General features: G+C 35.8%; 2 protein-coding genes across 2 annotated transcripts in view; one reads left to right on the forward strand and one right to left on the reverse strand.

Moving 5' to 3' along the window:
• nos2a (nitric oxide synthase 2a, inducible) overlaps positions 1-1,617 on the reverse strand; it is a 7,484-nt gene extending 5,867 nt beyond the window's left edge. The window contains 2 exon segments of the mRNA XM_071582292.1: positions 904-971; positions 1,362-1,617. The gene's annotated coding sequence lies outside the window, so the exon portion shown is untranslated.
• A 127-nt stretch (positions 1,618-1,744) lies between these two features.
• Positions 1,745-26,890, forward strand: part of rtkna (rhotekin a) — a 71,072-nt gene continuing 45,926 nt past the window's right edge. The window contains exon 1 of the mRNA XM_016234436.1: positions 1,745-2,097. Within this exon, the coding sequence (XP_016089922.1) occupies positions 1,987-2,097 (111 nt within the window). The 5' untranslated portion in view covers positions 1,745-1,986. The remainder of the gene's footprint in view (positions 2,098-26,890) is intronic.

Here is a 26,890-nt window from a genome sequence, read left to right on the forward strand (position 1 = left end):
TTGCAGCTGGTCAGTGTTCAAAAAATGCTGGGAAATCATTTCATCACAAGAGTGATTACTGATAAACTGTCTGAATTTTTCAGAGCTGCTACATAGTAACGACTTTCTACTTCGAGGAACTTGATAGAAATGTAGTGGAGTGAAAAGTACAATATTTGTCTTTCAAATGTAGTGAAGTTAAAGTCATAAGTTCCCAGAAAAAATTATACTCAAGTAAAGTACAGATACTCAAAAAGTGTACTTAAGTACAATACTCAAGTAAATGTACTTAGTTACTGTCCGCCTCTGAATATAAGTCTTGGATTTAGTTGTCTTTAGATATTGTATATATATTTCCTTTTAAGCAAACACATTTTAAGCCACATTATTCTCTCTTTTATCTAATAACCATGTTTTTTTTTTAGTTCCATTTAATCAGAAGCTCCCTTGTAAATAAATATCACATTTGCAACTGGGCAGTGTTCAAAAAATGCTGGGAAATCATTTCATGTAGCCCTGCAAGAGTGATTACTGATAAACTGTCTGAATTTTTCAGAGCTGCTACATAGTAACGACTTTCTACTTCGAGGACCTTAAATATCACATTTGCAGCTGGTCAGTGTTCAAAAAATGCTGGGAAATCATTTCATCACAAGAGTGATTACTGATAAACTGTCTGAATTTTTCAGAGCTGCTACATAGTAACGACTTTCTACTTCGAGGAACTTGATAGAAATGTAGTGGAGTGAAAAGTACAATATTTGTCTTTCAAATGTAGTGAAGTTAAAGTCATAAGTTCCCAGAAAAAATAATACTCAAGTAAAGTACAGATACCCAAAGAGTGTACTTAAGTACAATACTCAAGTAAATATACTTAGTTACTGTCCGCCTCTGGCTATTTGTCAGACTCGATGCTTTGGTTACCTGTGTAAACTCCACACTCGCTGGGTCCCCATCACACTTCCATCTTCACCAGGTAGAAATGATCACATCTTTTTAAATGTTAAACACAAGGTGGCAGTATTTGGTGTGATATTGTCACTTCATTCTGAATTTACTTTCTATCTTCCTTTTAGTACCCTATCATAGACTTCATAGTAGGCTATGCCTTACAACAAAGATTAAGAATTATAAAGGATTATAGGAATTAGAAGAGTAGCCTAAAGTTAGTCAAGACAAAAGATGCTAAATTACCAAAGCTTGACCTGAAAGTTTAAAGCTGTTCTGAAGCTTAAAATCTGAGGATTTTAACAAACTGCCCAGTCAGGCAATAAAACAGATTTTGTAGGCTATTTAACCAAATGGGGAATCTTTTCAGGCCTACCTTCACTCGAGTATGTTTTGGGCTAGAAACTTGAGTAAAATTCAGACATAATCCATACCTTTACTAAAGTGTAATTTCTTAGTAGGTATTTTTTACATCTGTGGCCACCAAGGTGACCAAACTCTGCCAAACTGCCACTCCTCAAACTCGAGTCTGTTTAATCCAGTCTTCAATTTAGCATGTAACTTTCCTAGCTTGAAACGCTCATCGTGTTTGCGCCATTTTGTCGCATCAAAGGTAGCGACGTCAGAAATGTAACCTTTTTAATATCCCCACTCTTTTAGGAAGAGTTCAACGTTACAATAGTCTGGCCTGCAGTAGCCTACGTGTTTTTGTTGATATACGGCTCATCCGCCAACAGAGGACGCTGTTTTACCTGGCTCATCATCTCGGAAAGTAACTCGGAGCTCATCTGCTCTGGGAATTCAATCACACGCGTTGTCCCAGTAGCCCCTCGTGCAGCGAGGACCATCTCCGCTTTGTTGATGCGAGATTAAAGTGGTGCGAGCAGGAGAGTAGTGTGCTGTTGTAGTTTGTTAGAGAGGAGAGAGCTCATCTGATTTACATGAACGTGACTGTAGTGACAGCGTGGAGCGTCTCCAAACCAAACTGCGGCTTGGTCTCAAGTCTGTGAGAATAAACAGGGTTTATCGGGAGTGAGGGGTCGAGTTAAGAAGTCGCGAATGTTTTGCCGAAATCAGACAGCGAGAGCGACTATCGCTCGGGGCTCCGCGCTGGAGATGGAGATCCGCCGTGGAAAGTTCAGACAAAGTGTTTTCATGGAAACCCCGCAGGTAAACGAAGCTCCGGTCATCACTCTGTCCAGAGGCTCAGCTGGACTCTAGTAAATGTAACTAGTAACTTACAGTCGGACGTGTACTCTGTTTACACTATTATACTATTAATGTTATTTATTTTGGGGTGTTATCTTATATCAAATTTTATATTTTTAATTGAGGATATTATACGAAAACGACAGGCAGTGTACGAAGACGTAATCTGTTGATTGTGGGCGTGGGCACAGTAGTTTAAATAAGAGATAACGGGACATGTATTTCATACACACAGATTAAATGATATAATGGTTGAATGGCGTGATGTTTTGTATTGTCCGGATTGGTGGCTTATTGTGAGACTTTAAGTCAAAATGTCTAGGTGGTGTAACTGTCCTGAGAGTATAAAAAAGAAAGAAAGTTGAGATTATCTTGGCATAAGCAGTTGCACAGTCTTTTATAGTTATTTCTTTAAAAAAAAAATTCAGATGATAAGAGTGGCAGGATGCAACATGCAGGAAGTTATTTTGTACATTTTGAACCCCTGTGACTTGACCCACACTGAGTGTCAATGTAGTTGAATTAAAAATTCATAAATTAATAAAAAAAATTGAAAAGGCATAAGAATGCAAGAATATTAAACAATTAATTTAGTTAATAAAAAAAAACTAAACTCAGTGCTTGGTAGGAAACAATTTCATGTAATCTAGATTACGTAATCAAAGTAGTCTGATTATATTAGCTGAAATGTGTAATGTAATTGATTATGTTACGAACCACAATTTTTGGCATGTAATTTGGAATCAGTAACGGACTACAATTTGTAAGTAATCTTATCTCATCCAGCACTGCCTATGTACATTTTGAACCCCTGTGACTTGACCCACACTGAGTGTCAATGTAGTTGAATTAAAAATTCATAAATTAATAAAAATAATAATATTTTTTTGAAAAGGCATAAGAATGCAAGAAAAAAAAACTAAACTCAGTGCTTGGTAGGAAACAATTTCATGTAATCTAGATTACGTAATCAAAGTAGTCTGATTATATTAGCTGAAATGTGTAATGTAATTGATTATGTTATGAACCACAATTTTTGGCATGTAATTTGGAATCAGTAACGGACTACAATTTGTAAGTAATCTTATCTCATCCAGCACTGCCTATGCTTTCTACCTTGAAAATATTTGAACTTAAAACAATATATATATATATATATATATTATAAGAAATAGCTTTAGTACTTGATGGTTACACCACTTGACATTTTCAGTCACTAAAACAACATTTTCTTAAAAAATGGTCTAAACTTTTTTTTCATTTTTTTTTTAAATGTGTGAAACAAACATGAATAGAAAGATTGCATTTCCAAAAGCTTTGCACAAATGTTTCAGTATATATTTCTCCTTTCTTATAATTTCTGACATGCTTATTTGTCATTGTCCTCAAGTACACATGATCTTATCAAACATTGCATTCTTTTAAGGGGAAAGGGCTTCATGCCATCTGTATATGATTATCCCAGAGTAGGTTGAGTAAAGAGAACTCTGTCTAACCCCTAATTATTTTTATACGAAGCCTGCTGTGGTGAGATGGAAAGAAGCGTGGTTGGTTCCGAGTGTGGCTGTTGGATGTGTAGAGTCCCAGTGGCAGCTCTAAATTCCTTGTATGGCTTGGGTCCATAGTCTTCATTTTGCTTTGGTGACAATATGTTTACGTTTTAGTTGTGCAGGAGGATTTATATCCATGTCAAAAGTTGATTTGACTTCCAGGGATCTTAAATCATGTGCTTATCTTAAATGTACAGGAAAAATCACATGCACTGTGTCACCGCTTTTGGTTCAGTTTTTGTTTATAGTAATGGTTCTCAACTAGGGGACCGGAGCTCACCAGGAACTTAGCAAACCTGCAGGATGGCCTAAAGATGACTTAAAATGATATAAACAATAAAATAAGATGAAACAACTAAAAATATTTACAAGGTATTTCTTATTTTACTCCCTGAACGCCTGTTGTTTCCTTTAAAGAACCAGGATTCAAGTCTTGGAAAACCAAGAAAAAATCTTAAAACTTCATGGCCATTTTTATGAATAATATGCATTGTGCTAGTTATGGCAAACTATATTTTATAGTTTAAGATTTGCGAGTAAGAAATATTTTTTTTAAATCCTAAGCTCCCAAAATTTCTCTAATCCTTAAATGAAATTATTTTTATTTTATTTTCATTCAAGTATTATAAAGTTTTGTTTTATACTTGAACTGCTGTAATCTGAGTTTGCATATCTCTATCACTGATAAGATTTGCCCACTAGCCCATATCAGTATCATTTAGGCACCAAATGCACTTTCTAATTCAGCCCCTCATTCAAGATGCATGTGATTTCACTCAAGTCATTGTGTGCTTTGCTCAAAAGCCTTTAAGACGCCCCAGTTCCCCACTGACATCATATTACCCCCTTTAGACTGGATGAGATGTATTCTACTGTTTGATGTCTTCACCGTGGCTGCTGGTTGGAAATCAATATGGCTTAATGAGAATCTTTTTAATGAGATTTTCTTACCTTTGCTTGCACACGCAGAGATGGGTGTCTTGATTGAACTTTACAATATCTTGCCCCAGTTTGTGTGTGAAACAGGCTGTGTGTGAAGGCTTAGGTGAAGCAATTATAGCAAGCGGTAGAAAGAAGGAAGATTGCTGGCTCAGTTAAGTAGACTTAAAAGCAGTAATGGAAAACTTGGCTCACAGATCTTGAGTAATGACTTTATTTAATGCTGACATTAACTTTGCAGTGCACTTTTTTAAATTGCAACTGCAACTGCTGCAAATTGCTACATTTTACTTGGGTTATGCTCTGTCATGCCAGTTGCCATTGAAATCACACTGTCGTTTTTAGATTTGCTTAGTTTGCATACATTCTTTTGGTTTGCTTACAACATGGTCCATTAAAACCACAGTGTTTGCCTGCTGAGGACTCTGCCACATATAGATTTCCTTGAAGGAAGTTAAAAGTGATGTAGGTTGCACACCACCAGACACACCCTTCCTCCCACAGCGCCTGCTTCTTTCCTAACTGAGTTCTGCTTAATTCACTCGGTACTGGATTCTCCAAGAGGATTGCTCAATAGTATTGATGCTGCTGAGACAAATGTACCTTGTACCTAAAGCATTGCTTTCCTTAGACATGCATTATGTAGGCTACATTTTCCTCCAGCAGGCAAATTTGCTTGTTTGCACAGTCTGAGTTGCTGTTTTTTCCAGACTGTTTCTGTATTTTTTTATGGTGATGTTTTCTCCATTGATGGGCTCTCCTGTGTATTTGCTTTGAGCACTTGACCATATACTCTGACACTGCTTTATAGAGAAGGAAGAATATTTATTGTAGACATACAGTAACATTCAGAAGTCTAGGGTCAGTACGTGTTTTACATTTTTTTTAAATGAAATAAACACTTTCATTCAGCAAGGACACATTAAACTGATTAAAACGACAGTAAATACATTTACAATGTTGCATCACAGAATCCTGAAAAATCTGGTTGCAAAATTCTGCTATAATCAGTCAATCTCTCTACATGGCACAATTAATCTCTTATTTACATTGCATCTAAACTCAGGACTGAACAAACACCCCTCTGATTGGCCATTGCTTTCCAGAAATCAACAGATATGTCTGTGATTGGTTACAATGTTCAACACTACAAAACTACAAAAACGGAGTGCAAACACAAACGTACATTGGATTCTGCTGTGAGTTGGTTGCCGCTTACTTTCAGTTTGTTGTTTATGTTTATTTAGTTATTAAAGTTATGTTTCTTCCCTGAATCTTGAATTTTGTTACATACAGTGCATACATATATTATCCTTAAATCATCCTGGCGACCCACCTGAGGGTCATGACCCAGGGTTTGAAAACCACTGCATTATAGAATACAAATGATTCTCTATGCACACTTTCATCTGTAGCTGAAGGTTTTAAAGTAATTCCACTCATATGTTTGGCTTTCCCAGGACTTGTAAGGTCACATATTGCACTCATATGGTGCCTTTGTTTAGAATGAGGCAGCACATGCCATAAGCTAGAGAGGAGCTGATATCTTGAAGAAGTGCAAAAACTTCCCCTCCAGCATGTTAGCAGAACCACCAGGCCCCAGAGAACAATGGGGAATCTTTCAACACTGGGGCCCAGACAGGAGCACATGCTTTTGGATTTAAATGAAGGGTTCTCTTGGTCCCTGGCAAAAAGCCCTGTTAAGAGGAACCGTATAGGAGGATAATCGTCCACGCTCTGATGTCATAGGAGCCTCGCTCTATTTGGTTAGTATGCCAGGCACTCTTGAACCTTGAGAGCTGAGAAGAGGTGTATTGAGCTGTGTGAATTCTGTATATAAAAGAGAGGGGATGCTGAAAAACATCCTGTGATTGTGTAGTGCAAGAAATGGTAGAGACCACAAAGAGGAGTGTTGGAAACACTGCATACAAGACATTTCAGTGTAAAAAAAGAAAAAGACAATCCCATTCTTAGGCTTATTTTGCTGCATATTCATATTTCTATAAACCATACAAGAGAATATATCAATATATTTAACCAAGTCAAGGCTATTTTTTAGTAGTTTACATGGTTTGCATACATGTGCATGCATATACTGTATGCATAATTCTGTAGATTAAAGGGGTGACGGCTAATGTAATAAAAAATACTGTAATAACAGTAAATTATGCATTGTTGCATGCACTTTACCCTAAAACAAACCCTAATCTTAATCCTACAGTAAGTAGATGTTGTTAATTAGTATTACTCAGTGCTTAACTACTGTAACAAGGACACCTTAAAATAAAGTGTAATGAATATTTCTATTTATAGCAAAATACGATATGAACAGGTGACCGAATACACTGTGTTGCAGTTCTTTTATACATGTCATGTGTACAGTAGCCACCAAATACGTTACGACACACTGTGGATATTGGAAACAGGCACAGTATTTTTCTGACATTGACTTTGCTGATAACACCCTTCAGTATTGGCATGTTTTCGTCCTAAAAATGAATAGAGGCTCAGATGTTCACAACAGCAGAATGTCAAATAGTTCAGGACTCAACCCAGGATCTTGTGTTCAAGGACATCAAGATGTTCAGTCCACTCTTATCTTATCTCACTTGTGCAGCTGACATGGACATTATTCATACAATTGGACTTGTCATGTGATGTTTTTTTTTTCTGGTTAGACCAATGAAGGCAGGTTGCTAGTATCTCCCGACATGCATCATGACCATCAATGTCGGAGATTTCATTTGTTGAATGTGTGTTCTCCTCCTTTCTCTCTTCTTCTTAAGGGGATATTTTATCGCTTTCTGTTGTGTGTGTTTAGTTTAGTTTGTATAGTGGTTTTCACAATACATATTGTTCCAAAGCAGCAATAAGAGAACAATGGTTTGATATCACATCTTTAGCTCAAATCAGGCTGGTAAGTTAATGCTCTAGCATGTTCTAGAATAAACCAAAAGGCAGGACACTTCTTCATAGTCATTGAAACCATTATTATTTCTCCCATTCGTTTTGTCCACCAGTGATCTGTCTCCTCTCACTCCCATTCACTGTCTATGTTTAAAGTTTCAAGACGTGTAACTATGTGAAAGTGCACACAATAATGTTCTGTTAATCGATTTAGAATGTTATAATGTTTGTTAACATTAATAATGAAACTTGTCACCTATTAGCAAGACATTTTATTAAACTCTGTCATCCTTTCCAAACATGCACTAACACCCAGTTAAATGTGTATGTTGACTAATGCTGAAATCATTGCTGTATGTTGGTTTTTACTTCAGCAGCCACTACAGTTAAAAATTTCAGTTTAAATTGAAGGGTTAACTTTCCCTGCTTAAAGACCTGGTTTCATTATCTAAACTACTCAGGCATTCCAGAATCCTTAACCTTGCTCTTTCCAGGAGGTTGAGTGTTTGTCTCGTAGCTTGAAGGAAAATCTTCCAGACTGAGAGGGATGAGACAAAGTCGAGGCCCGGACTTTTGTTAATGTCATTAACTGTTTCTAAATCAACTGGCTTCAGCTTAAGGGGATTAATTTCATTCATGGGTAGTACCTGTCTGTCTAGAAAAAAGGATGTGAGTCACACACTGTGTGTCTTTAGCAATAGCATGCCCACACACAGTTCTCAACAAGCACTGTGATTACACTAGTTGTAGTTGCTTGTGTTTGTGTCATAAGAGAGGTAATCTTCAAAGTGGATGGTTTTTCATAAACAGCATCCTCTTAAATGTTCGAGCGTGTGAGAGTGTCAGTGTTTTGGTGAAACTACTTTGAAACTGTGTGATGTAGTTCAGCTGCAGTAAAGCTAAGCTAAACTTTGGAAAAGGTCTTAGTTTGGTACTTAGAACTTTTTTTTGAACTACAATGAAGCTATATAAGATAGTGTCTTTTTTAATTATATTTGCCTAATTAGTTTTTTCAGTCATCTGGCACAAGAAAACAACAGCAGTAAACTACAAAATTACTCTTATTCGACTTGAAACAACCCAGTTTATCATATAAAATGTATGTGTGTGTAGATGTAAATGCCGCAAATAGAAATGAATTGAATTGGTGAAATGTTTTTCTTCATGAACCGTTCAAATGAAATGATTCGCTAAACTGAATTGATTTACCAGGTGCTATATATGAATCAGTAAATAATGAAATTGATCAAAAAACTTCAAGACATTTATAATGTTACAAAAGATTTCGGTTTCAAATAAATGATGTGCTTTAGAACTTTGTTCATCAAAGAATCTTTAAACAATTGACAGTTTCCACAATTATATATAGCAGCACAACTGTTGTCAACATTGATAATAAAAAAAAATGTTGAGCAGCAAATCAGCATAGAATGATTTCTGAAGCATTACGTGACACTGTTATTACTTTGTAATTAAATTACTTTTCAATGGTAACACTATAGGAAGTCTGATTGTTAATTCAGTGAATCACTTTTGTTCGGATGGTTCACATTGAAATATGATTCACAAAGATTTTGTACGAGAGAGCAAGAGGACAGACAGTGAGTCGATTATTCCCTGACACAAAAGCAGTGATGCTGCATTTTGTTGGAAGAAGTAGCTTGTTACTGGAAAAACAACAACTTGTTACTGTTTTGAAAACAGCTGAACTACCGTTAATGGTTACTCCCAAACATTGGCGAGTGTTCATGGGTCTGTGAATCTAGGAAATGATCCGAGTAAACAGTAAAAATGTAAACAGTTTGAGCGTTTACCCAGTGGACTTGATGGAATCTGCACTTTCTCCCGTCTTTCTATTCGTCTGTGAAACTCGGTCCCACTATGTGCTGTGAACATGGCATTGTTCACACACAGGCTTGTGCTCTAAAAGTGATGAAGACCACAGCTGACTCACACAGACACTGTTCTGTACGTCATTTCTGGATGTGATCCAAGTCATTACATACCTGTATGCGTAATAGTGTTGCCACAGAGCAATGTTCGGAAACAACACTACACACAAACATCTGTGCGAAACGCTCGTGTGAGGCTGCTGTGTAACACAGTGATGTTATATGAACAAACAGCTCATGTCAATAATGTGCTATCATGCTGCTCAGTGTGTCTTCAGACACCAAACTGACACCCGTGAACATCTGACCATTCACTCACAATGCCCTCAGTGGCTAAAAATAGCATTAATCCTCATATTCCCCACTCTGATCTGTTGAGCTTTACTCTTTGCTGTCTGTACTCTTAAGCCAGTATTTGAGTATTTTTATTCCACAATGACAAGATTAAAATGTCTTATGTTTTGTAAAAGTTTTTTAGACGTCTCTTAGGTAATCTGCCTTCAGTCAGCCGCTGCCGTTGACCAGGGTCATTTCTAGGCTAGACTGTGATAGTGAGAGTTAATCTTAATTTATTCCCAGCCTAATCACATTAAAGTGGAGTCAGCAGGGGGTTGGTGTGTGTGGCCACACTTTAAGAATGTCTGGTATTTGTTAACATTTATTAACTAGCGTTGTGCACCAGCGCTGTGTTCGTAGGCCACTGTCACATCTCTGTGAGGATGACACTCTGAGGCACATACAGATACTTTGCTTGTGTTTTTACTCATTTGTAGGTTACTTTGGATAAAGCATCTTCTTTGCGAATAAATTTAAATATGGAGGTATTTACTGATAAATGCCATGAAAAATGATCAAAACACTTTTCTTCTCTTGTTTTGTGCATAGTTTAAAATATTTTTTACATTTTTATTTTATTACTATTATATTTTTGGATGAACGTAAAGTGTACCTGGTTAGAAGAATGGTGCACATTTTTTATTTGGATTGATTGTTTATATTTACGGTTTAATTTATGAGTTTGAAAGAAGCCTCTCATGTTCAATAAGGCTGCATTTATTGGCTAAAAATAGTAATATTGTGAAAGAGTATTACAGTTTAAAATAACTTCTCTCTAATTTAATATATACTTTAAAACATAATGTATTTATGTGATGTTAAAGCTGAACTGCAGTCATTACTCCAGTCTTCAGTGTCACATGATCCTTCATGATCCCAAATCATTCTAATATACTGATTTGGTGCTCAAACATTTCTTATTAGTATCAATGTTGATAACAGTTGGGACGCTTGATATTTTCATGGTAATTCTGGTCTATTTCTATTGTTCTATTACTGTAGTAAGGCCTAGAGCCGTAAAATCCAACATAAGAAAGCATGGCATGGGCTAATAGGAAGAAACTCAACCTCTTCTGGTACATCTTGTAAAAAGTTACTTTGGTAAGATAAAAAATAAATAGATTTACCTTAATCTCATTGTCATCTTTAGAGTATTTTTATCCAAGTTCATTAACACACAGCTTGGTGTATTTTGAGAACTCCCTCTCGTGGGCTGTTAAATGCTCTCTTAAGAGCACTACATTTACTCTGATAATAAGATCACTTGCATCACAGTGCCGTTAGATCAACTTTGCTTGCTGTTAGGTTAATTGTTTCAGAAAGACATGATGTTCCCTTGTTATTCACGCTTACGTAATGAATAGTCCAAAGTGTGAGACCTAAGTGTGAATTTACTTTACTCATCCAGTTGACTCATCTCAGATGGTCTGTTTCTTTCTGTGTCAGTGCGAGAGATCTGACTACTAGACCATTAACCCAAGGTCATGTATCTCTAAACCTCTAGGGCTTGATGATTGATGAGAAACCGAAAACCTGGAAGCTGCTTTGCCTTTACAGGTGTTCAGATTGAACTATGTTAAGACTACGTGCCATTACGATACATCTTACATCCTATAGGTATTCTAATGTTTTTATGTCTTCACTCCCCTTTCTTTCTATTATTATATAATGTTAAATATGAGATAGCACAACGTGCAAAGAAGATGGTTGTATACTCATAATAAAGCATCTGCAGGTAACACAAATAAATATTGTGTGTTCAATCTCAAAACTGTCCTCAAACAACCCCCAGAATTGTTTGTATGTCTATATATAAGCATCTTCTGGATGACAGCTATAGCCTGAATCTTATTCAAAGTGACATAAACATAGAGTAGCTGTAATGTCTTGGTTGTCTTCTACTGTTTCAAAAGTGTACTGTTCTGAGTTTAGAATGATTTTTCCACATGTGACTGTCATGTGTCTGAGACTTTTCTCTCCTGGACAGCTGCTTTTTCCCTCCCTGGAAAGAAAACCTAACAAAACAGAAACATAAAAACACTGGCGCTCTGTTTGCCGTTCTGACCTGGCCTTATATGGCTTTATTTGACCTTTTATTGCTGTGGTTTGTTGCTGATTTAATTAGCTTATGCATTAGGCAATGAAGCTTAGACATATTAAGTTTTGCTGTATTTACATTGGAAGTTTAGCCAGTCTGCTGAATAATGTTTTAAGAATTGTCCATTAGGGGGAGACGTTGATCTTTTTTAAGGACATTTAAAGGGGTCATATGATGCGATTTCATTTCTTCCTTTCACTTTGGAGTGTTACAAGCTCATGGTGCATAAAAAAGATCTGTAAAGTTGCAAAGACTAAAGTCTCAAATCCAAAGAGATATTCTTTATAAAAGTTAAGAGTCAGCCACGCCTACCTAAAACAGCTCGTTCTAACACGCCCCCACATGTCTACGTCACTATGTGGGAAGATTTGCATAATGCCGCCCAAATGTTCACGCAAAGAAAGAAGGCGTAACTTTTATTTGGCGCTGCAGCCATGTCCTGAAGACGCTGTGTGCTTCATTGTGAAAGCGAAACTACTTTGTTTGGCCTACCAAAAGATCTTTGGAAAAAGATCCAAAAACAATATCTGTTTCGTCATGCCTGGAGCTGATCCGTGCTGGTCGCTGAGGAAATACATCAACTTAGTGCTGTGGATCGCCAGATCGGCTTTCACCGTTTTCACCGCTCCTTCGCCGGGACTGCCGTTCTCGACCCCGCCGCCTCAGCTCACTCTTGCCCGGCTTTAATGGGTTTTAATGCTTTTGTCTCGTCGCTCCGGCCGGACACGGCATCACAGTATAGTGAGGGTGAGACATTTAGTGAGACATTTCCGTCTCACGCTTGAGGTATTCGGCCAATCACAACGCACTGGATAGCTGGCCAATCACAGCACACCTCGCTTTTTCAGACCGATAAGCTTTGTAAAAATTGACGCGTTTCAAAAAGGCGGGGCATAGAGAAGAAACAATAATGTACAGTATGTGGAAAATAATGTGGTTTTTTTTACTTTAAACCGCATAAACACATTTCATTACACCAAATACACAAAATAATGTTCTTTTTAGCAACATCATATGACCCCTTTAAAGTCAATGGTTTACCAGCTCTAAGCATCAACACATTGATTCTTCTCTTTGACATGCTGTACTTCAATCGCACTATTAATGGGGACTAATGAATTGTGTTGCAAGCCCTCTTGTTTTTTTTTCCAGTTGATATTGATGTGTGTGGTTTAATTAAAAATCTGCAATAAATAAATGTTAATTAATCCATGAGAGTGGTGTTTAAATGGAGTCTGTGAATCAAATCATTTTTAAAAAGTATTTAATGAGTTTTCTGTATAGCATGTGGAATATTGATTTATGTTGTGTGTGTGTGTTTGAATGAGAGAGAGGGGGTTGATTTGCAGGCAGTGGAGGGGTCCTGGGACGGTGGCCAGATCACACCAACTGCAGCTGACTTTAGAAATGAAACATCTCCAGGGAGCTGATGAGCTTTAGAGAAACTCACTGCCAGTGGACATTTATTTATTTCTTTTATTTAGTCATTTATCAGACGCTTTTATCCAAAGCGACTTACACTTAATAAAAGACCTATACATACATAATAAATTCAGACATAATGTAACTAAAATTAAAATAAATAACAAATACAAATAATACAAATCAAATGACAGTAGTTTATCAGTAATCCTAAAAAATAACACTGCCAAACACACATGCTAAAAAAACAACAACTTACTTACACATAGTAAGAAATGGTTATAAAAACTAAAACCGAAGCGAAACAAGTAATAGGAAATGTGGAGCATGTTAGCACGGTGACACTGGCAGCAGGCTCAGAGCAGACAGCAAGTTCAGGAGACCCCAAAGGACCTAAACTTTTATAGAAAGCTTGGTTTAAGAATCGGTTCTTTGCTTCTTTTTGGAGAAAAGTCTCAGTGTAGTGACAATCAGGCAGTTGACTCCATTATGCTGATTTGCTTTTGTTTGTTTTTTATAAGAAATGTGAGAACTTCAACTGCTTGTTGTGACTTGGTACTGGGGATTAGAGCTGTGTAAATGTAACAGTGTATGTTAGGTTGTGGTATGTTGTGTGTAGTCTTGCCTAAAGACATTTAGCATGATAGGACAGAATTTGCTAATTTTATTAAACACATTTTCATAAAATTGTCCTTGATGTTTCATTATGTGTGGGATCAGCCATCTGCTGGCCCTTAATCTAACTGCATACCATGATATTTACATCCAGTAGAGCAAATAAATAAAGTACAGTAGAGGTCTGTATGAGATAATGCAAGAACACAGGAAAGATCAAATCAGTCAAAAGCAGATCAATTTGTGTATGTTTCTGAACTAGTCTGTTTAATTAGTTTCATAGCATCTAATTAAATTGACACCATTATTCTTCTAAAATCTTGTGTGTGTGTGTGTGTTTACAGTGCCTGGGCCTCTTCTTTCTGTTTCTTGTGGGTTATACTGTGTGTTTGAGATGGGGCTGTATAGCAGCTGAGGCTCTTTGTAGTGGTTAGCAGCCCTTGTTAGAGGCCTTGCCCTTCCCTCTGTTTGTTTCACAGATGTGCCCTGATTGAACTTCAACCCAAATGAATTAAAAACGCAACACAAGCTACACTTTGAATTAGCTGGTGTCTTTTTCACTTATCTTTTAAAGGGTGTAAAAACTCACTGAGCTTAGAGAGGTGCTGCAGAAAATAACTCTACACAATTAAAACATAAATTTAGCTATGTGTTGTTTTAAAAAAAGAGTCTTTTCCTCCTGTCACAATACTTCCTTTCCTTAGATTGAAGTGTAAAGCAAACCTGAAGTGTTGTGGTAACTTCAGTATGGTATTTCCTTACTCCACCCAGTCAAATTCCTCCTGCTTGCCACCTAAGGAGCTCTTGCTTTATCACACCGGCCACCCAAACAAGAAGCCGTTTCTGTTCTTCTATGCTTGATTGGGAAAAGGGAAATATCCCTATGTGCTTCAGTACATCCGATGAGGAACAAAGGACTGTCAGAGGTTCCTTTTCACCTCACATCTTGTTTGTAATGACGGATTCATACATCATGGGTGCACCAACCCATCCTGACTTAAAACATGTGAACGTCTTATGTAACTCAGTTAGCATAGCAAAATTCTGAGGGATTAGTATAAGCAGCATAACTGGAGAAAAAACGGAATGGTGGCTGTTACACAAACCACTTGTCAAAGATCCAAAAGCTTTCATTCAACTATTGTAAATGCCATCAAAAACATTTTGTGTTTGCTTCTTTTCATGGCCACATCTTCTAGACAATTTTCTATGGTGGCTTTTTCTCATTATCACTGTATAATAGCTCAATTGCGTCTTCAGTACAGAAATGTAATGTAAGTGTGAGCAACGTAAGCGAGTGCAGAGACCACCTTTCACACACTTTTATTTGTAATAGCTCTTTCGAATTGTTGTTTGCCCTCAAGGTTGACATCCAGTTTTCTAAGCCTTATAATTGTGATCATTGTGTGCTCATTCTGCATCTCATAGCCCTTGTTAGTTAGAAATAATGCTTTATTCTTACGGGACAGATTTTTTTTTTTTTAAGTGCGCGCACACACAGCAGTGAACACAGACCCGGAGCAGTGGGCAGCCAATGCTGCGGCACCCGGGGAGCAGTTGGGGGTTCGGTGCCTTGCTCAAGGGTTTCACCTCAATCGTGGTTTTGAAGGTGGAGAGGGCGCCTCCACCGACAATTCCTGCCGGACCTGAGACTCGAACCCGCGACCTTCGGGTTACGACTCTCTATCCATTAGGCATTTTCTCTTTGAGTAATTGACGTTTTCCATTGTTTAACCAGCAGGTAAAGTCAAATAGGATACAAATTATGTAGATTAGTGTGTTAGATGAGAGAGAGAGTAGATCTTTACCGATTACTGTAGTTAGGAGACCACTTGTTACATATAACATATTGCGAGTCGTTTAGTTCCCTACTTTTCTATGTGCACAATTCTACAGTCCTTAAAAGAAGAATGCAAAAACATTCATGCACATATGGTAGATTGAGTTTCACAAAGTCAAGACCCCTGTGTCTACCTTGTTTTCACAAACACAGAGTACCACTCCCTTGGAGCCCACATTTTGCTGTCTATTTTTTCTTTCTGTCTCCCAAGACTTAAGCAAAATAATGAATCACATCTCTGTATTTCTCATTGCGTGCGTGTCCATGTATCAGTCAAAAGAGACTATGGAGTGAGAAGATTTGTAAGTTATGGTGCATCAGAGATAATCTGAATATGCATGATCCATTATTGTGTGACTTATTATTATTAAAATCGTCTGATATTCTTAATTGCCAGTAGAAACCCATCTGATGAATATTTGTAGGTGTAGCTTAGGAAGCATATTTTGATGGGCATGTTCTGCTTTAATCATGTTGCCACTACAGACCACTTTCTTTCTGTGAGTCAATAACATTGTGGTTTGGCGTGCATCAGAGAAGCTGATTATGAATGTAATATGAAGAAACTGAATGGGCTGTTAATACAAATTCAATAGGATAAGATGTTTATTTTATAGTCTGAAGGGCTATTAGATAACATTTATGGAATATCATTAAATAAACTGTATTTTCCTTTCAAAGTTTACAAAGATCCAAAGAGAAAGAATGAAAGAAAAATAATGTAATTGAAAATATAGACCTGTAGACCACAAAAAGTCTATAAATGCACGTTCTGTTTGCTCTGATTCATTGATTTTACTACTCAGTGAGAGGAATCTTTTGAGTACTCTGAAATTGAACTGTGGCATTTTAAATAATTTAGCATATATTAAAGATTGATACCCTGCTAACATGCATAAGCCACTTTATGAAATATATATTTCAGTATAGTGATTCTCTGTAGAAAATAAAATGTGTCTAGTCCAATAAATGTATTACCTGACAGGTGAAATGGTCGATACAACACCGCTTGGCAATCAAGATGATGAATTGTCTTGGATTTATGAAGCTGGATGCCATCATTATGTGGAAAGTATTAGGCAGACTGCAGTTACTTAGACAAAGCACTGTTCTCATTGTAGAGAGGACAGATGGACTCTTTGTTTTCTATAGTTAATGTTCTTATATTCAGCATGCAGACACTATTCCTGAAACAGTCACAAAAAAAAAGAGAACCAACAAGAATAACAATTTGAAAAAAAGAAAAAGAAACATAGCTCAGAATTAAATGTAAAAATGTATTCAAAACAATTGGGCAAAAAATTATATAAAAAAACTTGATTGTATTCATTGTGTTGTAACGGGTCCAATATGATGTTCTAAATAGTCATGGGGGTCAAAACCTTATAGAATTGCTCAAATGCTTAAAAACATTTAGCTTTGTTTCTCAACTCTCAAGACAGATTAACGGGTTGAAGAGCAGTGGGAGTCTGAGCTTTAAATCGGGAACGAATATCACTCTTGAATGATGCCCATTGACAGACTCGCAGACACAGAGGAGAAACTTCGTATTTTGGAGGATCTCAATATGATATACATTCGTCAGATTGCCCAGAGTCTAAAGGTAAAGGTATTCTCATTACCTGACTTGATCTTTTTGCCTTTTTTGAATTAGGCTACTTTAAAATGCTTGTGTACATCTGAAGTAGTTCTGAATTATGTTAATTCGTCTTTTTAGTTAAACAATCAAATTCTAATAAAATACAAACTGTGTCTATAGCACACTTAAAATAAATGCTTTACATAACTACAAATCTTAGTTTGGCCTACCGTCAAGTTTTAAAAGCCTGCAGGTGAAGATAAATACAAATAAATACATTTTGTAATGAGGTGTGAGGGATCTCTTATGTTGTCTTGCTCAGCCAGTTTTCCAGTGTGGTTAGGTTGTGTCTAAACTCTGTGAGAGTGCTTGTCCGTTATACAGCTGCTCTTACAATGATGTTGATGTACAATGTCTTTGATTGTTTGTGTCAGTTTGGTGTGTTTCGACTCTTTGTTTTCTATAGTTAATGTTCTTATATTCAGCATGCAGACACTATTCCTGAAACAGTCACAAAAAAAAGAGAACCAACAAGAATAACAATTTGAAAAAAAGAAAAAGAAACATAGCTCAGAATTAAATGTAAAAATTTATTCAAAACAATTGGGCAAAAAATTATATAAAAAAACTTGTATTCATTGTGTTGTAACGGGTCCAATATGATGTTCTAAATAGTCATGGGGGTCAAAACCTTACAGAATTGCTCAAATGCTTAAAAACATTTAGATTTTTTTTAACTGCTTTAAGCTTTAGAAAATCTTGATTGTCAACCTCAGGAGATCGCATTATGAGCTTTTTTTTTAGCTATGATATTTGCATTTTTTCAACCGTCTTTTCACAATTTGATTTGTGTGATATTTGCCGTTTTCCATCAATACATATTAAACATAAAATAAAAAAGAAATATACATAAACTGCCAAAGTTAACCATGCACCCCTAAATTAGCTGTCACTTATTAGCTACTAACTAGCAGTGTTGGGGGGTAACGCATTACAAGTAACGCGAGTTACGTAATCATATTACTTTTTTTCAAGTAACTAGTAAAGTAACGCATTACTTTTTTTTTCAATGTATTAATTGACAGCTCTCCTGTCCACATGTTGAGAAATCAGAAGATGTTACTGTAGTTCTAAAATAAATATGAATATGCATTAATTCAAATACAACAGATTGAGTATTCCTCAAAATGAATAAAAATAATGCAACACAGAATATGACGCAAACCTGCCATAATTAAATGTTAAACAACACATATCCTTTATGTATTTAATCCCATTCTATTAACCAGTTTCTTTGCTTTTGACCTTCGATGATCCAGTTCAACCGTACTAATAAGCACAAATTACTCTATACAAACATTTGTGTGTCTTTTTTTACTGCTGAAGTGTTTTGAAATTTCTTCTGCATTCTACTGTACGGAGGTAAATTTACTTTCCCTTCAGCCTGAGGCTTATTCATTTCACTTTTGGTGTGAAAAGGCTTGTATATTTGCCAAAAATAGAACTTTTTTATTTTAAAAACAAACAAGCAAGCCCTGTCCAGATTTAAAAATTTAAAATGAATTAACGTAACGTATTACTTTCCATAAAAAGTAACTAAGTAACGTAATTAGTTACTTTTTTATGGAGTAATGGAGTAACGTAATGCATTACTTTTAAAAGTAACTTTCCCCAACACTGCTAACTAGTGATAATGCAGTAGCGGCTAGCTAATATTTTGTAGTCTATTATAAATTCCCATGAAAATCCCATAAATTAATAATAACAACAACAAGTTAGTATTTTTTTTTCTTAAATCAACTTCTATAACAGTATTGAATCACCAATCCTCATCCTGTTGTATGTGAATAATTATTATGCTTTTGCGATTGCAAGAATTGATTTTGAAATGTTCATTTGTTTGAGGGGCGTGTAGTTTGTGTCGCGCCGGTAGTCGTGCTGTAGTGTAGTCGAGTTGTGAGCTGAATGGTGAATGAAGGCAGTACAGTCAGTCCACGCGCACTGTGTGATGCTCTTTTGTGGGAAAGTCCTACTAGAGCACACAGACACACTCACATCAGTACAGAGGGACTCAATGAAGTAAACTGCGTGTAAATGACCAGTTATACAGACGGGATAACAAGAACATGATTTGAGGGTGTTAGGAAAGTCGTTTTGTTGTTAATGTAGCAGAGCGTTCAATTAGCCTACTGGATTCACTCGCTATTGTTGTGAAGGCAGAGAGCGTTTTATTCCTCTGCCTTTCTTTTTTGTTGTCTTCAGCTAAATTTGCTCTTATAGGCGTGACTCCTCCTGAACGGTTGTTTTCGGACACATGGAACTGGTCTGAGATGTGAAAACTGATTTTCTGGGATACGCTGTGGGATGCGTTTTGAAGTCTGGATCGTGTGATTCATATACTCGCCATTTACTTCTTCCAAAAATGTTTCTCAACTCTCAAGACAGATTAACGGGTTGAAGAGCAGTGGGAGTCTGAGCTTTAAATCGGGAACGAATATCACTCTTGAATGATGCCCATTGACAGACTCGCAGACACAGAGGAGAAACTTCGTATTTTGGAGGATCTCAATATGATATACATTCGTCAGATTGCCCAGAGTCTAAAGGTAAAGGTATTCTCATTACCTGACTTGATCTTTTTGCCTTTTTTGAATTAGGCTACTTTAAAATGCTTGTGTACATCTGAAGTAGTTCTGAATTATGTTAATTCGTCTTTTTAGTTAAACAATCAAATTCTAATAAAATACAAACTGTGTCTATAGCACACTTAAAATAAATGCTTTACATAACTACAAATCTTAGTTTGGCCTACCGTCAAGTTTTAAAAGCCTGCAGGTGAAGATAAATACAAATAAATACATTTTGTAATGAGGTGTGAGGGATCTCTTATGTTGTCTTGCTCAGCCAGTTTTCCAGTGTGGTTAGGTTGTGTCTAAACTCTGTGAGAGTGCTTGTCCGTTATACAGCTGCTCTTACAATGATGTTGATGTACAATGTCTTTGATTGTTTGTGTCAGTTTGGTGTGTTTCGACTCTTTGTTTTCTATAGTTAATGTTCTTATATTCAGCATGCAGACACTATTCCTGAAACAGTCACAAAAAAAAGAGAACCAACAAGAATAACAATTTGAAAAAAAGAAAAAGAAACATAGCTCAGAATTAAATGTAAAAATTTATTCAAAACAATTGGGCAAAAAATTATATAAAAAAACTTGATTGTATTCATTGTGTTGTAACGGGTCCAATATGATGTTCTAAATAGTCATGGGGGTCAAAACCTTACAGAATTGCTCAAATGCTTAAAAACATTTAGCTTTGTTTCTCAACTCTCAAGACAGATTAACGGGTTGAAGAGCAGTGGGAGTCTGAGCTTTAAATCGGGAACGAATATCACTCTTGAATGATGCCCATTGACAGACTCGCAGACACAGAGGAGAAACTTCGTATTTTGGAGGATCTCAATATGATATACATTCGTCAGATTGCCCAGAGTCTAAAGGTAAAGGTATTCTCATTACCTGACTTGATCTTTTTGCCTTTTTTGAATTAGGCTACTTTAAAATGCTTGTGTACATCTGAAGTAGTTCTGAATTATGTTAATTCGTCTTTTTAGTTAAACAATCAAATTCTAATAAAATACAAACTGTGTCTATAGCACACTTAAAATAAATGCTTTACATAACTACAAATCTTAGTTTGGCCTACCGTCAAGTTTTAAAAGCCTGCAGGTGAAGATAAATACAAATAAATACATTTTGTAATGAGGTGTGAGGGATCTCTTATGTTGTCTTGCTCAGCCAGTTTTCCAGTGTGGTTAGGTTGTGTCTAAACTCTGTGAGAGTGCTTGTCCGTTATACAGCTGCTCTTACAATGATGTTGATGTACAATGTCTTTGATTGTTTGTGTCAGTTTGGTGTGTTTCGACTCTTTGTTTTCTATAGTTAATGTTCTTATATTCAGCATGCAGACACTATTCCTGAAACAGTCACAAAAAAAAGAGAACCAACAAGAATAACAATTTGAAAAAAAGAAAAAGAAACATAGCTCAGAATTAAATGTAAAAATTTATTCAAAACAATTGGGCAAAAAATTATATAAAAAAACTTGATTGTATTCATTGTGTTGTAACGGGTCCAATATGATGTTCTAAATAGTCATGGGGGTCAAAACCTTACAGAATTGCTCAAATGCTTAAAAACATTTAGCTTTGTTTCTCAACTCTCAAGACAGATTAACGGGTTGAAGAGCAGTGGGAGTCTGAGCTTTAAATCGGGAACGAATATCACTCTTGAATGATGCCCATTGACAGACTCGCAGACACAGAGGAGAAACTTCGTATTTTGGAGGATCTCAATATGATATACATTCGTCAGATTGCCCAGAGTCTAAAGGTAAAGGTATTCTCATTACCTGACTTGATCTTTTTGCCTTTTTTGAATTAGGCTACTTTAAAATGCTTGTGTACATCTGAAGTAGTTCTGAATTATGTTAATTCGTCTTTTTAGTTAAACAATCAAATTCTAATAAAATACAAACTGTGTCTATAGCACACTTAAAATAAATGCTTTACATAACTACAAATCTTAGTTTGGCCTACCGTCAAGTTTTAAAAGCCTGCAGGTGAAGATAAATACAAATAAATACATTTTGTAATGAGGTGTGAGGGATCTCTTATGTTGTCTTGCTCAGCCAGTTTTCCAGTGTGGTTAGGTTGTGTCTAAACTCTGTGAGAGTGCTTGTCCGTTATACAGCTGCTCTTACAATGATGTTGATGTACAATGTCTTTGATTGTTTGTGTCAGTTTGGTGTGTTTCGACTCTTTGTTTTCTATAGTTAATGTTCTTATATTCAGCATGCAGACACTATTCCTGAAACAGTCACAAAAAAAAGAGAACCAACAAGAATAACAATTTGAAAAAAAGAAAAAGAAACATAGCTCAGAATTAAATGTAAAAATTTATTCAAAACAATTGGGCAAAAAATTATATAAAAAAACTTGATTGTATTCATTGTGTTGTAACGGGTCCAATATGATGTTCTAAATAGTCATGGGGGTCAAAACCTTACAGAATTGCTCAAATGCTTAAAAACATTTAGCTTTGTTTCTCAACTCTCAAGACAGATTAACGGGTTGAAGAGCAGTGGGAGTCTGAGCTTTAAATCGGGAACGAATATCACTCTTGAATGATGCCCATTGACAGACTCGCAGACACAGAGGAGAAACTTCGTATTTTGGAGGATCTCAATATGATATACATTCGTCAGATTGCCCAGAGTCTAAAGGTAAAGGTATTCTCATTACCTGACTTGATCTTTTTGCCTTTTTTGAATTAGGCTACTTTAAAATGCTTGTGTACATCTGAAGTAGTTCTGAATTATGTTAATTCGTCTTTTTAGTTAAACAATCAAATTCTAATAAAATACAAACTGTGTCTATAGCACACTTAAAATAAATGCTTTACATAACTACAAATCTTAGTTTGGCCTACCGTCAAGTTTTAAAAGCCTGCAGGTGAAGATAAATACAAATAAATACATTTTGTAATGAGGTGTGAGGGATCTCTTATGTTGTCTTGCTCAGCCAGTTTTCCAGTGTGGTTAGGTTGTGTCTAAACTCTGTGAGAGTGCTTGTCCGTTATACAGCTGCTCTTACAATGATGTTGATGTACAATGTCTTTGATTGTTTGTGTCAGTTTGGTGTGTTTCGACTCTTTGTTTTCTATAGTTAATGTTCTTATATTCAGCATGCAGACACTATTCCTGAAACAGTCACAAAAAAAAGAGAACCAACAAGAATAACAATTTGAAAAAAAGAAAAAGAAACATAGCTCAGAATTAAATGTAAAAATTTATTCAAAACAATTGGGCAAAAAATTATATAAAAAAACTTGATTGTATTCATTGTGTTGTAACGGGTCCAATATGATGTTCTAAATAGTCATGGGGGTCAAAACCTTACAGAATTGCTCAAATGCTTAAAAACATTTAGCTTTGTTTCTCAACTCTCAAGACAGATTAACGGGTTGAAGAGCAGTGGGAGTCTGAGCTTTAAATCGGGAACGAATATCACTCTTGAATGATGCCCATTGACAGACTCGCAGACACAGAGGAGAAACTTCGTATTTTGGAGGATCTCAATATGATATACATTCGTCAGATTGCCCAGAGTCTAAAGGTAAAGGTATTCTCATTACCTGACTTGATCTTTTTGCCTTTTTTGAATTAGGCTACTTTAAAATGCTTGTGTACATCTGAAGTAGTTCTGAATTATGTTAATTCGTCTTTTTAGTTAAACAATCAAATTCTAATAAAATACAAACTGTGTCTATAGCACACTTAAAATAAATGCTTTACATAACTACAAATCTTAGTTTGGCCTACCGTCAAGTTTTAAAAGCCTGCAGGTGAAGATAAATACAAATAAATACATTTTGTAATGAGGTGTGAGGGATCTCTTATGTTGTCTTGCTCAGCCAGTTTTCCAGTGTGGTTAGGTTGTGTCTAAACTCTGTGAGAGTGCTTGTCCGTTATACAGCTGCTCTTACAATGATGTTGATGTACAATGTCTTTGATTGTTTGTGTCAGTTTGGTGTGTTTCGACTCTTTGTTTTCTATAGTTAATGTTCTTATATTCAGCATGCAGACACTATTCCTGAAACAGTCACAAAAAAAAGAGAACCAACAAGAATAACAATTTGAAAAAAAGAAAAAGAAACATAGCTCAGAATTAAATGTAAAAATTTATTCAAAACAATTGGGCAAAAAATTATATAAAAAAACTTGATTGTATTCATTGTGTTGTAACGGGTCCAATATGATGTTCTAAATAGTCATGGGGGTCAAAACCTTACAGAATTGCTCAAATGCTTAAAAACATTTAGCTTTGTTTCTCAACTCTCAAGACAGATTAACGGGTTGAAGAGCAGTGGGAGTCTGAGCTTTAAATCGGGAACGAATATCACTCTTGAATGATGCCCATTGACAGACTCGCAGACACAGAGGAGAAACTTCGTATTTTGGAGGATCTCAATATGATATACATTCGTCAGATTGCCCAGAGTCTAAAGGTAAAGGTATTCTCATTACCTGACTTGATCTTTTTGCCTTTTTTGAATTAGGCTACTTTAAAATGCTTGTGTACATCTGAAGTAGTTCTGAATTATGTTAATTCGTCTTTTTAGTTAAACAATCAAATTCTAATAAAATACAAACTGTGTCTATAGCACACTTAAAATAAATGCTTTACATAACTACAAATCTTAGTTTGGCCTACCGTCAAGTTTTAAAAGCCTGCAGGTGAAGATAAATACAAATAAATACATTTTGTAATGAGGTGTGAGGGATCTCTTATGTTGTCTTGCTCAGCCAGTTTTCCAGTGTGGTTAGGTTGTGTCTAAACTCTGTGAGAGTGCTTGTCCGTTATACAGCTGCTCTTACAATGATGTTGATGTACAATGTCTTTGATTGTTTGTGTCAGTTTGGTGTGTTTCGACTCTTTGTTTTCTATAGTTAATGTTCTTATATTCAGCATGCAGACACTATTCCTGAAACAGTCACAAAAAAAAGAGAACCAACAAGAATAACAATTTGAAAAAAAGAAAAAGAAACATAGCTCAGAATTAAATGTAAAAATTTATTCAAAACAATTGGGCAAAAAATTATATAAAAAAACTTGATTGTATTCATTGTGTTGTAACGGGTCCAATATGATGTTCTAAATAGTCATGGGGGTCAAAACCTTACAGAATTGCTCAAATGCTTAAAAACATTTAGCTTTGTTTCTCAACTCTCAAGACAGATTAACGGGTTGAAGAGCAGTGGGAGTCTGAGCTTTAAATCGGGAACGAATATCACTCTTGAATGATGCCCATTGACAGACTCGCAGACACAGAGGAGAAACTTCGTATTTTGGAGGATCTCAATATGATATACATTCGTCAGATTGCCCAGAGTCTAAAGGTAAAGGTATTCTCATTACCTGACTTGATCTTTTTGCCTTTTTTGAATTAGGCTACTTTAAAATGCTTGTGTACATCTGAAGTAGTTCTGAATTATGTTAATTCGTCTTTTTAGTTAAACAATCAAATTCTAATAAAATACAAACTGTGTCTATAGCACACTTAAAATAAATGCTTTACATAACTACAAATCTTAGTTTGGCCTACCGTCAAGTTTTAAAAGCCTGCAGGTGAAGATAAATACAAATAAATACATTTTGTAATGAGGTGTGAGGGATCTCTTATGTTGTCTTGCTCAGCCAGTTTTCCAGTGTGGTTAGGTTGTGTCTAAACTCTGTGAGAGTGCTTGTCCGTTATACAGCTGCTCTTACAATGATGTTGATGTACAATGTCTTTGATTGTTTGTGTCAGTTTGGTGTGTTTCGACTCTTTGTTTTCTATAGTTAATGTTCTTATATTCAGCATGCAGACACTATTCCTGAAACAGTCACAAAAAAAAGAGAACCAACAAGAATAACAATTTGAAAAAAAGAAAAAGAAACATAGCTCAGAATTAAATGTAAAAATTTATTCAAAACAATTGGGCAAAAAATTATATAAAAAAACTTGATTGTATTCATTGTGTTGTAACGGGTCCAATATGATGTTCTAAATAGTCATGGGGGTCAAAACCTTACAGAATTGCTCAAATGCTTAAAAACATTTAGCTTTGTTTCTCAACTCTCAAGACAGATTAACGGGTTGAAGAGCAGTGGGAGTCTGAGCTTTAAATCGGGAACGAATATCACTCTTGAATGATGCCCATTGACAGACTCGCAGACACAGAGGAGAAACTTCGTATTTTGGAGGATCTCAATATGATATACATTCGTCAGATTGCCCAGAGTCTAAAGGTAAAGGTATTCTCATTACCTGACTTGATCTTTTTGCCTTTTTTGAATTAGGCTACTTTAAAATGCTTGTGTACATCTGAAGTAGTTCTGAATTATGTTAATTCGTCTTTTTAGTTAAACAATCAAATTCTAATAAAATACAAACTGTGTCTATAGCACACTTAAAATAAATGCTTTACATAACTACAAATCTTAGTTTGGCCTACCGTCAAGTTTTAAAAGCCTGCAGGTGAAGATAAATACAAATAAATACATTTTGTAATGAGGTGTGAGGGATCTCTTATGTTGTCTTGCTCAGCCAGTTTTCCAGTGTGGTTAGGTTGTGTCTAAACTCTGTGAGAGTGCTTGTCCGTTATACAGCTGCTCTTACAATGATGTTGATGTACAATGTCTTTGATTGTTTGTGTCAGTTTGGTGTGTTTCGACTCTTTGTTTTCTATAGTTAATGTTCTTATATTCAGCATGCAGACACTATTCCTGAAACAGTCACAAAAAAAAGAGAACCAACAAGAATAACAATTTGAAAAAAAGAAAAAGAAACATAGCTCAGAATTAAATGTAAAAATTTATTCAAAACAATTGGGCAAAAAATTATATAAAAAAACTTGATTGTATTCATTGTGTTGTAACGGGTCCAATATGATGTTCTAAATAGTCATGGGGGTCAAAACCTTACAGAATTGCTCAAATGCTTAAAAACATTTAGCTTTGTTTCTCAACTCTCAA

Source organism: Sinocyclocheilus grahami, unplaced genomic scaffold, assembly GCF_001515645.1.
Source record: "Sinocyclocheilus grahami isolate Dianchi unplaced genomic scaffold, SAMN03320097.WGS_v1.1 scaffold453.1, whole genome shotgun sequence".
Taxonomy (NCBI): domain Eukaryota; kingdom Metazoa; phylum Chordata; class Actinopteri; order Cypriniformes; family Cyprinidae; genus Sinocyclocheilus; species Sinocyclocheilus grahami.